Below are 11,959 nucleotides of genomic sequence, written 5' to 3'. Positions count from 1 at the left end.
CTTCCACGTCATGAATGAGTGAGAAGTACAATTTCTGAAGCTCAAAGATTCAGGTCCCTGTTAGCAGTTTGGTGCCTGCTGAAAGAGAGGAGAGGTTACCAGCATGGGAACCGCCCCCAGCTCTGCTTCTCTGCCCAGCATTGCCCCATTGCTCACCAGTGACAGGGTAGCCAGGCAGAGCGCTGATGGAGGGAGGGAAGATGCTCTATGTTGGAGGCAAACAACCAGATCCTGTTCCCAGCTCTGCCCTAATTCACGACTTTCAGGGATTGTTGCCTTTCCTTTTGTTCTGAGGTTGGGTTTTCTTGTTGCTGTTGTTAACACATGCAGATCATTTAATCTTGTTGCACTGCTATTTTTTGGAAAAACTGATTGTATCCTTTCTGTAAAACCCAACTGCACTCACGCTCTACCCGTTGCAGCAGTTGTAAGAGCTGAAGTAAGTAGCTTGTTTAAACATGGCAGAGAAGATAATGGTGACCAATCCAGAGCAGCAGGGATGGTTCAGTGTCACAGGTCCTGCATTTCTCATGCCTTGCTGTTTCCAGACATGAAAGTCAGAAAGCAAGAACCCTGTTTTTGCCTTCCTGGAGTAAACTGATCTGCCACTAGGGCATGGTACAAGTCTCATTTACATTGGGATTTTTGATCCCTTCCTGGAAAAGGAAGTCAATGGTGGACCACAGAGTAGAAGAAGCTGGTACTGAAGTTTTTTTGTTCAGTTAGCAGGAAGATGGGGGAGACTTATGGGTCAACAGATGTGACAAAGAGATCTATTGGAGGAAATGTTACCTGAGTTTGAAAGTTCATTTTTTTCAGGACAGAGACTAGAGCTGAGCTTGACTTTCTTCCCTCAGCTGCAAGTTTAGTGACCATGTTAGATCACTAGTGACACTGAACTGACAGCCAGCACCCAGCCCTGCCTATAAAAGCTCATCAAAGTTTTTGTGATGTTCTGGTCTGAAGCTCCCTTCTACTACTAACATTTCTAGGATGCATTGTAACATGTTGTTTAATGCAGCTTGTTTGAACTCATATATGTGCAACAGCTTCTGTTTCAGGTTTTTGAATAGTAAAAAAAAAAGGTGGTAAAGTCTTTGCTGGGATGAGTGTCATTGTGAGTCACATAACCACAACTGACTAGTAAATATGCGTAAATAAACAAATAAAAAATGCAGTACAACAAGGTTTGTTTGTTTGTTTTTCTTCTGATTTCCACAGAGGATTATGGTCTGGAAATAACCAACAATGGGCCCATCACAACAGGAGCTCAAGCTACTGTTCACGCCAGTCTAAGTATAAAGAATGACAGTGCCGCATCAGACTTGTATCACTTCAACTGGATTTATGCTCCTCTGATTCTGATAGAGAAATCTGAGCAGCAGTTTAATTCCGTGATTAATGTCACTGGTGAATTTCCTGGGACTTTTCCTGTATCTGTCTGGGTGACTAACAGAAACTGTTGGTTATGTCGGCCGATTGCTAGAAATGTCACCGTGCTCCGGATTACAGGTAAAATGGCTTTACAACTTCTACATCTTCAGGAAGTCGGTATAGATCAGGGTGCTCGCTGCCTTGAATGAAAACCAGGCATGAAGACAGCTTCTGCCAACAGAACTTGATTTGTGTAGCCCTTTGAGGGTGGTTTTGGGTGGCACTGTACTAACTGGGCCATGTTGTAGTCTACCTACATCCAGGAAACAAGTGTGATCCTGCCCATGTTTTCTTGTGCCTTAAGAGCAACTGAACTAAAAGCCAGATGCCTCAATAGCTGCAGTTCATACATTAGCATTGTTCAGTGATGTCCAGACTCCTAAAACAATGCTTCCTGTGCTGCTTCCCAGTATTTCTAGTCCTAAAGTTAGGATAACCAGCAGCAGTGACAATCTGATTTTCCCTGTTGCATGGCATGGCAAAAACTTAGGCCATCAGCACAACAGAGCCATTACATTTTCTTTTAAAGTTCTGACTGAGCGTACTGAAATTGGATGTGAAGTCATGGCTGCATTTCCGAATACTGCTAAGTGCAATTTCAGCTTACTGGGAATATTCATAACCACAAACATGCATTTTTTGACAAATTGACCAATGATGCGGTATGGTTAACCTCTGATACAAGGATCGACATGAAATATTACCTGGCAGCTTCCCACAGTCTCTTCTTTCAGAGAGTGGTAGCCACGTTCCTCCAACCACATGTCCCAGTGCTCTACTTACTCGCTCCAAAATAGACCCAGCTCCCAGCCAAAGGTAAGGATGTGCATGAGGAGCACTAACCATAGGGCATAGCTGACATTTTGGGGAACAGCTGTTGAAATTTTTCTTTGAGAAACACCAGGCTTATTGGATAAGTCTTTATAAAAGTATACATGAGATCTTTTCTCTCTTAAGAACTGCTGCCTGCTGAATATCTACTTATTCCTTTCTCACTTTGCATTGTCTTATGTTCTCATGCCAGAAGCAAAAGGGATAGAAGCCTTCTATAGCCGTGAAAGGGAAGAGCCCATTGTACCCTTCTGCCTTCCCCAAGCCAGGGCACCCACAGGGGCCCTATGGTAGTTGCCAATAACTCATAAATTACGGCTCCAGTTCTGCATTACCAGCCCCATTCTGAAGCAGTAATTGTCATTCTTATTTGTGTATCATCAAGAGAACAGTTAAACAGATTTAATGAATTGTTAACAGGGTAAGAGTTTGTTACTGGTAATTAATAGCCTGTTAATTTTAGAATGAGCTGATAATAATCATAATACCTCTTTATTCACAGGGTTTTTAGATTAACCTTTGCCAGTCCTTGTAAACAAACTTTGACATAGGATCTCTTGCAGAAATCGAAATCTCATCCTTTCTGTATTCAGAATATATAGCACATCTCTTATTAGGCAAATGTTTATTTCTGTGGAAGCAGCTAAAACTTAAAAATAAAAAAAAGAAAACAGCAACATAAAAAAACCCAAACAAAAACCACCACCCCAAACATGAAAGGCATGTGCACTGGTTTGATTCTGAATCCCTTGGTCTAGATACTTGATGGTTAATCCCAGTTCTTTTTAAATCAGTAGTAAAAATTGATATAGACCTCAATCACTCCAGGATTATTTATCTGAGTCCTTTTAGAAGCTTTATCATGACCTATCGTATAACCCTAAATAAGTAATTTACTCTCTCTGCCTCACTAACATGTAACAACACTGAGTAATAGGTGTAAAATACACTAAACCACTTGGACTAGGACACAGAAAGACTTATGCAGTACATTTTAAATCATGTTTTGATGCTTATACAGAGTGTTCTATGAAAGTAATATATGCTGTCATTCTTTCTCCACCTTATCCTTCTGCAGAATTTATCACAGGGAACCTCACCATTGCCCAGATAGAAGACAGTAGATTTATCACACGTGGTGCTAGTTCCTCTATGGGTGCCGTGACCCGGATTTCTTTCTGTCTGCATGATCCAAGTCATTACTTCAAGTCAGCATCGTTTGTCTACAACTGGGATTTTGGAGATGGGTAGGTGCAGTTACTTTGCTTTAAGAAGTATCCAAGATTGCTGTGATTCAGATGCTAATTTAGAGAAAAATTCTGATTAAATCGTAGGACAAAGCATACACCTTTGTCAGTTGGTACGTAGACATGTCAACCAGGGGAATTACAAAAACTTTGGCACAGAAGTCGCTGCCTACTCACAAAATGGTGATGTTCTAAGGACCTACATTTCTTGTTCAAATATTTGCGTAGGTGCATTACTGTGTGTGCAATGAGCTGAACGGAACTGAATGAAATGGAAAAAGTAACTTACTGTAAATTGTTATTTTAAAACATCATTACACCTGCAGATCTCCATTAGCAGGTTGTTGTTGTTGAATATGGGAATAATTTGTGCACTTAAGGAAAATGGAAGCAGTATATTGTCTTGTGGTTGGTTGGGCAGTAAGTAGCTGTTACTGTGACCAGCTACCCATAAATACACTCCAGCTTGGGTGAGGAGCTGCTGAAAGAGGAGAGGTCTCTCAAACAACACGGAGACGCACATTAACACACACCTAATGCTTACCTAATAACGAAATGGAGTGGGGAGGGAAGCAACATAGCTCAGAACTGTCAGAAATAAAACCATGGGTAGTATTTAGCCCTTAAACCACTCTGTAGTGGGGAGGAAAAAAAACATTCCGTTATTTTCCTTCTCTGAAGATGACCAATACTATTAGTCCAATATCAATACTATACATTACCAATACTAATTAGTCCAATACTAATAAGTGTATGCAAATAGAAATGTAAGCTTTAGCTTCTGAATACTAAATTTTTTCTTTCTTTCTCCCTCCCTCCCCCCCCCCCCCCAGTTCCCTTAGTGCTTCAGTTAGGTTATAGTCCACCTGCTATAAAGGTAGTTTTCATCATTTACTGACTATTCCTAGTCCATTTTGTGAATTCTTGTAGCATTATCTTTAGGGTTTTTTGACTAAACTAAAGTTTTCTTTGCATAAATATACTCTGGGTCTTATACTGATTGTAGTTTTATTGTTAACGCCACAGACATTAATCTTCGTTGATATGGACATAAAGTAGAATTAGAATCACAGCTGACTGTAGCATTGTCTGTAAAGAAAATATATTCCAGCTTGCTCCTTTTTAAATCACAAATATGCAAGGGCTTGGTAAAAGGCGATCTTGATTCTAAATCTTTTCATGTTGCACACAGAGTTTATCAGATTACCAAGGAACCTTTTGTCTACTCTAACTGCTCCACCATGGGGAATCGCTCGGTGCATCTGAAAGTCATAGCTGAATGGGAGCAAATTGGGAGCATCATACATGAAAGAGAAACAGTGCAGAAAACTGGTGATTTTAGCTCTGCTCTGGAGCTGCTAGGTAATTATAAAACATTTTGCATACTCAAAACAGAACTTGCTATATATGTACAGATACATTCTAGCTTTAATGCAATAATAAAACTTCAGCATTGTCTCACACGCAAGAACTGGTCAACATTATTCAATGAAACGTTTCCATTGCAAAATGGACTTAGTGCTGTTCTAGTGCAAAAAAAATGAGGGAAATACAAAAATTTTTCTGTTTCCTTTTCATTTACCCTAAGTTTTACTGTCTTTTGTAGAAGTCACATACACTTAAAACTTAAATAAAATGTTTACTGTAACTTATGGAGGATTTTTTTGTTTAATTTATGCCAGCTATCTCTAAAAAATTTATTAGTTAAAATAACCATTAGAAAAGTCTCATTGATTTGATCAGCTTCAGGAGTAAACAAACACAAAAATAATAATGTAAAGGATTCATAAAGTAGTTGATTATATATTAAAAAGAAATCACGAAACATTCAGAAAACTTACAACAGCTTTACTGGTAGGTTTCCTTTTTGAGTGTGAGGACAGTACTATTATCTTTGTGACTGATGGAGCTAAAATCTACAAAGTCTATCAAAACAAACCTTCACTGGAAAAACTGAACTTCAAGTTTACATGTGGATTGTAACATGCTTTTTTTTCTTCCTCTCAGATGCTGTTAAAAGTATTAATGTAGTGGGCTCCAGAGAGACTCACATAATGGAAAACTTGAGTTTATCTCTTCATATCAATGGCACGTAAGTAGCAAACACAACTTCTTTCCCCAAAAAGCATTGTCTATTTAAGTGTTTTTCCCCATTGTTTCCTTAAAATAGCCAGTTGCACCCCACAGAACTGTTTCTTAAAACAAAAAAGAAATTTCCTGTGAACAAAATAGTGTTGAATATTGCTTTTGCCTGACTTGAAATTCCATGAACTAAGATCCTGAAACAGTCTGCATCTTTGCAGAAAAGCAGAATCCTCCTACATAAAGGAAATATTTTTATATCTTTATAAAGAGAATGTTAAAAGAGAACTAGCCAGACAAAGAGAGCGGGAAAAATTACAATTTAAAATTTCTTTTTGAATTTTTCTCCTTCACCAATTTCCCCACCATTAAATTAGTCTGTATTCAAAGTCCTGTTGCATAACAGTGATCCTTGACCGGTACATGGGAGTAATGGGTTTGGGGAATAGCTTTGGCAAAGTTAGGATTATCACAAGATGAATAAAACAGAGAGGCTCCATGCAGTGAGGATGACAGGAATATAGGATAGTCATGAGCACCTTGATCCTAGCATAAGCTCTTTCAAGCTGCAATATTTAGAACATATCAGACCCTTTTTTTTATGGCAGAAGCATTTTAAATACCATTGTAACACTCAGGAAAGCTCTTTCACCATAAAAACTCCATTGCCATGGAAGTTATTCTCCAAAGAATGACACTTTCACATTCTTCTACTGCAAGCTGTTTCAGCCAATGCTGGATTTATTAAAAAAAAAAAGGACAAAAAAGAGAAGAAAAAAAGAAGAAAAAAAGGGAAAAAAGCAGGCTTGTTTTTAGGATGGACAATGTTTACCTGACCTAACATCCTAGCCACAGGACTGGAACTGATGCAATAGAAGTTATGATAGAGAAGTAAGGACAAAGGCTTGAGACATGGGCTATCAAAACCAAAGCTAGAAAATGAGCTAAACACTTAAACATGCTGCTTTCTTTAGCAGAGAATCTCATAAAGCAATAAAGAACAAAATACTAATAAGATGGGATAAAGGAAAAGCTCTCTCTGTTGTCAGAATCAAAGTCCATAGTGCACAAGGTGAGGCCAAGAAGAATCAGTTGGAACAAGGGTCTGAAAATGTAAATAAAAGTCATCAACTAGACATGGTGAGAAGACAAATGGCCATAAAGTGGATTGCACCTAGATTGCTTGATAGCAAGTAAACCCCTTTTTGTCATTGTAAGGGAATACTGTGATACTTGTAATTTATTTACCTTTTCCAGCTTTTAGTCCATTGTACAGAGCTCATCTTACATTCTTTCCAGTTTTGGTTGTGGGTTTTTTTTTAATCAGAAGAGTCTTGGATGTGCTTCAGTAGCACAGACAGTGATTTCTTCTGTGTGAGAAGAACAAAGGAAAAACAACCTATACTTCCTTGGAAGTGCAGGGGAAAACAGATTCCTTTTATCTTTATTGGAGCAGGACTACAGGTTTTCTACACACAATGGCCTTCCTATGACCCACGCAGGTATTTAGCTCTCAGCTGAAAGGCTTGCTTTTATAGAACCGTCGCAAAAAACTTTTTTCAATTGAAAAATGCTATAAACCAAACACCTGAGCAGTTAATTGCTTCTCTATTTCTATGTAGATTAACTTCCTTATTTCAAAATCTATTTTAACCAAGTGATTCATCAGCTCTTAGCTGAAATTTTTGCAAAGTTTTCACCTACTTTTTTTTCCTTTTTTTTTGCTCTTGTCATTTCAGCCCACCGCTGGCGTTATGCTGGCTCATAAAGTCCGAGTGCATTCCACTGGAAGGTGACAAATGCCATCTGGTGGTAATTAATGGCTCCTGCTACAATCTCAGCCATACCTTCAGTGATGCTGGACAGTATTGCCTCAGTGTCAGAGTGGAGAATGGCGTGACAATGCTGCAGACGTACCGTGAAATCAAAGTGTGGCCAACAGGTGAGGAACAGCTAGGCTGAGCAGGACAGACATTCCCACCCATACAGGAACCAAGACTCTCAAATGTGTCAGGGACAACTACTAGCCAGCAGATGAGGTTTCTGAAAACTGGTATGGATCCCCAAAAGCATAGGAAGCAGGAACAGAAAGGAGAACCTATGATGTGCCTCTTGTAATTGCTCTGTACCGTAGTCTCAAGTGTGTCTTGAAGCTAGTGAGTTTCCTGGGCTGAGTTACTTAAATTACATATTTTTCAGTCTAAATATTCTGGCTCTTGTAGTTAGAGAGGATAGCTAGAAAAACACATGCGTTTGTAACATTCCCTTAATTAAGCAGCCTCAATTCTTTTTGTTTAGTTTAGTTATGTTTTTTTTAAGGGTAGGTTTTTTTAGATCTCCATTTCATTACAGGTTTCTGTCTCTCCAGTCAGCAGTCCCTGCTGGCTCCTCCATGCATGCTCACACATGTCCCTCATGTACCCAGTCATCTGAGAAAGTGGTCAGGTGGCCAAGTGAAGAGGACCTGGCCAAGGGCAGCCAGGCTGTGATACAGAATGGTTCTACTATCCCACTGTGGGCCAGCACCTGTATACAGACAGGGCAGCTCACTCCAGAAGGCACTGGTGTGCATTCAGGACCAAGTGTGGAAATCCTCTTTGCTGGAGCTGCTGTGGAGATGAAGTTCCTTCCTACTGAAAGTACCTCTTGGTTTACCACAGAGGTACAAATACCTTGGGGAGTTAGGGCTAACATATGTGACTGGGGTGGGAAGGGGGGGGGGTGAGGCTGTTCAAGGAAAAAGAGGGGTGAAAATGAAGAGACCCTTACAATCCTTCATTCCCACTTCTGAGATTTCAGAAAAGCTTGAAGTAATCTGAGTTGAAAAATTTATTCCCTGTTACACACATGTCCTTTGTTCTAAAAATATGAAAAGTTCTCCTAAAACATTGTTTCCTTCTCACTGTTGCCTCTTCTCAGTGTATTGTATCACTCCAGGAATGTCCCCTGTACTCTTTCCTAGGGATCCACCCGGCCTTCTTTGTCCTGCTCTGCATCACTCTGGTTTCAGTGACACTAGGATTGGTGCTGTACACAACCTTTCGAAGTAACACACAACAAAAAGATCTCGTGGAGGTATTCAATTACTCTTTGAGCTGGATTCCTTTCAGCCTTGTCATTTCTTTAATCCCCAGAGTGGGAGGGAGTATTTCCCTGATATGTCTGATCTGTTCCATGAAAAAATCTGAAGAGTGTAGGCAAACAGTTTAAGCAACAGGCATGCTTCTGGCTTCTTGTGAACTGTAACTATAATTCAACTTGCCATGGGCAGTTTGTTAATATTCCCAAGCAGGTACTTGCATTGAAGTATCCCTTACAGAGGATCTACCTCAGAGTGGTTACATGAAAGAAAGCAGGGAGATAGCGAGAGAGGATACAAGATAATTAAAAGGATGGGTGTGTTACCTAAAGAGGCACTAACTTGTCATCTGTCCATAGTATGTGACCACTATCTTCCCAGCTTCCTTCCATCTCTTTCACTTGCTTCATATTTGTAATAAGTATAAGCTCCTAAATCAAAAGTACCTTTTATGGCCCTTTGGGAAGTACCTAGTGCACTTTACTTCATGCGTTTACGTGTGAATAATACACCTCTAGAGAGGTTGCCTGTGAGCCAGGTGTGCAGAAGTCTATTTAAGTTGGTGACTGACTGAAACTGGTTAAGGACTAAGTGCCATTTCTGCCCCAAAGTATTCTTGCTGGACTCAATTGATACAGTAGGATCTGAATTAAGAATTATATATTTGTTGTTCCCTTTCCAGGTAGCTGACTTCGACTTTTCTCCACTGTCTGATGAAAACCTGTCTTCTCATTCGGAGTCAGGCTGTGGCCAGATATGTTGCAGATCATGTTTTCCTCAGTCATCTGAAGAAGCTGCTAGGGAGAGTCATGAACTTCTACACTCTTTTTACAAGCCAGTCAAAACGTACACAGTGTGAAGAACACAACTGCACTTTGGTTAGGCTAACTGCTGAATTTAACTTTCTCACTTATGCTGAGTTAAAAGCCCAGTGCTGCATAAATGTTTTGGTTTTGCCAATGCAATAAGGTTAACCGCTTAAAGTCCAGCACTTGAGCATTTCACTCTCTGAACTAAAAAAGAGCAAGCCCCGGAACACAGTAAAAGTATCTTTATATTTTTAAATTATATGGGTGTATACATTTACAGCTGTAAATGCAGCATTTTATTCTTATGAAAGATTGTTTTATGCACAGGTTTGCTAAACACACTACCTCTTGTAATCTTTCTGTTCCTTTTGCTGAATGGTCAAAGAAGAAAATGCTTAAGACAAACACATCTTTCTTTCCTATGTTACAGCAATATTACTGGAACTGGAAGTCACCCAAGATGCTGTTGAATGTGTAATTGTTCTAAAAAGGAATCTTGTCCAGGTTGAGAACAGCCTAAGTACTTCCAATGAACCAGACTACCTAATTATGTTGTCTTTTTTGTTCCTGTCTTAAAAGACCTCTTTTTTTTTAAGTTAATGGGCTTCTGTGGGACCAAAGTGGCTGGTGACCTGCTCATGAAGAGCTAGCTACTAGCAGTATTCTGGTGGGATTGCAGCACATGCTGTATAAGTAGCTCTTTTTTTTTTTCCAGACTGTTAATTCTTCTTTTCTTTCTAATATTACTACCCAGCTAGTCAGCAAAGCTCCCCTTCCAGAAAATGCAGCAACCAAAGTAGCTCAAAGCTGCTCAGCAAAACATAGTCAATTCAAATTCATAGTCAGCATTCAAGGCTGTATAAACTCCATGCCTGTTGCAGACTATCTTCTACTGTCAGCTTCCTGCTCAGACAGGCTTTGCCCCTGCTGCTAAGTGAAGCGTTTCTGTTTACCCTGGAGGCTTTTAAACAAAAGTGCCTTTGAGGCCATTTCTATATCTAAACGTGACACAACTTCCCCACCTCTGATTTAAAGCCTATGGGTATTGTGGGCTTGGGGTTTTTCCAAGGATGTCATAATTTCTCAAATGCACTGATTGGGAGATAATTATCTGAATAATTAACTTGATACATTCAAAATAGAACAGGACCATCTAAGATAACAAATGATCCAGTAAAACCAAGCTCTTGTAAAAAAAGTACTTTCCAAGGCAGAACTTCTTTTGGCTATTTTTTTCTAAAGATAAATTGTATTTATAAGCATGCTTGTTGATTAGGAGGGGCGTCCTTTGTATTCCTTCTCAATGGTCTGGTGTCAAACTATTATTTTCAGTCATATTCAGCCACTGTTAAAAATGTACCTGTCCTTAGCAAAGACGCTATTGTTCTCAAGAGCTTCCCTTTTATTGCTTATTCCTGAGATCCCAGCCATCTGAGCCACTGCCAAAGGTACATGACTTGTTCTGGAATGTCAGTGTGTTCTGTAAATGGCTACACGGTCCTCAGGCAGTGGAAAATAACAGATTTCTGATGTGAAAAATGCAACACAGAGTGACAGTGGCCCTAGACAAACTGCAAAGTGGCTTTTTGCAGCCAGAAGTTTAGTTTGGGCTGTTTGTTTTATCACATCTGTGACAGATATGTGACCCTTGCTGCTATAATACACCTAAGGACAACCCCTTGGCACATTCAAGAGTGTGTAAAAAGCCTTTTCTTCTCCATATTGCATTCCTAGCAAAGACTGTAACTATTAGAGAGCAGAGTCAGTTATAGGTACTTGAAACAGAGGTCGTTTGGGTTGGAGGGAGATCATATCAAAGGAATAAGACCTATGCTCTGTTCCATTTTCCATTAATAACCAACTGATTCAAAGCATATCGTGGGGTGTTAGGCCGTGAACGTTGCTGCTTTGGTTTTGTGCCTCTGTGCGCTCCCCAGAATGTCAAAGCTGAGATACAACTGATCGTGCTAAATCTGGCTAAAACTGGTATCAACACCCAGTCCAAAAACAGAGGAACACAGAGTTATTGATATGAAAGACAGGCCAAAGAAAATCCTCAATTTCCTATTGAGGAAAACAGAGCAAATGTCCTTCACGAGAACATTGGCTCTTATTCTCTTCCTGAAATGAACAAAGGATGGCAAAGGAGTCATATAGAAAATATAAAGTGCTGCAAAGTGGAAAGTCAACGCTATCAAATAGAGGAAGATATTACTCAAGAGCAGATGGAAAAGAATAGAGGTTAGAAAGAAAGACATCTCTTGTAAAAATAAGCAGTTGAGAAAGTACACTGAAAAGGACGTGTCAAGAAGCAAATTAACCAAGAAAATTTAAACAACCTTAACAAATTGAGGTATAAGTATGAGAAATATTCACACGAACGTGTTCCTGAATTCAATATGAAACTGCTTCCTGCACAAAAGCCTGATCTGTGGGTTCAATAAAGGCCTCTGAAATTGAAGACAAAAGGTAATTGA

The 11,959-nt window shown here is 39.6% G+C and overlaps 1 protein-coding gene across 1 annotated transcript; it reads left to right on the top strand.

The window, feature by feature from the left end:
• Positions 1 to 1,217: 1,217 nt before the first annotated feature.
• TMEM130 (transmembrane protein 130) lies at positions 1,218 to 9,941 on the top strand (the record flags this gene model as incomplete). The annotated part of the gene is made up of 7 exons (XM_010183101.1): positions 1,218 to 1,512; positions 3,344 to 3,512; positions 4,705 to 4,874; positions 5,520 to 5,604; positions 7,334 to 7,536; positions 8,557 to 8,669; positions 9,356 to 9,941. Coding segments are annotated over 7 exons (1,212 nt in total), but the record flags the coding sequence as incomplete, so codon positions are not given.
• Between the last annotated feature and the right edge of the window lie 2,018 nt (positions 9,942 to 11,959).

This window comes from Mesitornis unicolor, unplaced genomic scaffold, assembly GCF_000695765.1.
Source record: "Mesitornis unicolor isolate BGI_N332 unplaced genomic scaffold, ASM69576v1 scaffold52724, whole genome shotgun sequence".
Taxonomy (NCBI): domain Eukaryota; kingdom Metazoa; phylum Chordata; class Aves; order Mesitornithiformes; family Mesitornithidae; genus Mesitornis; species Mesitornis unicolor.
This window is presented reverse-complemented; position numbering and strand designations above follow the sequence as displayed.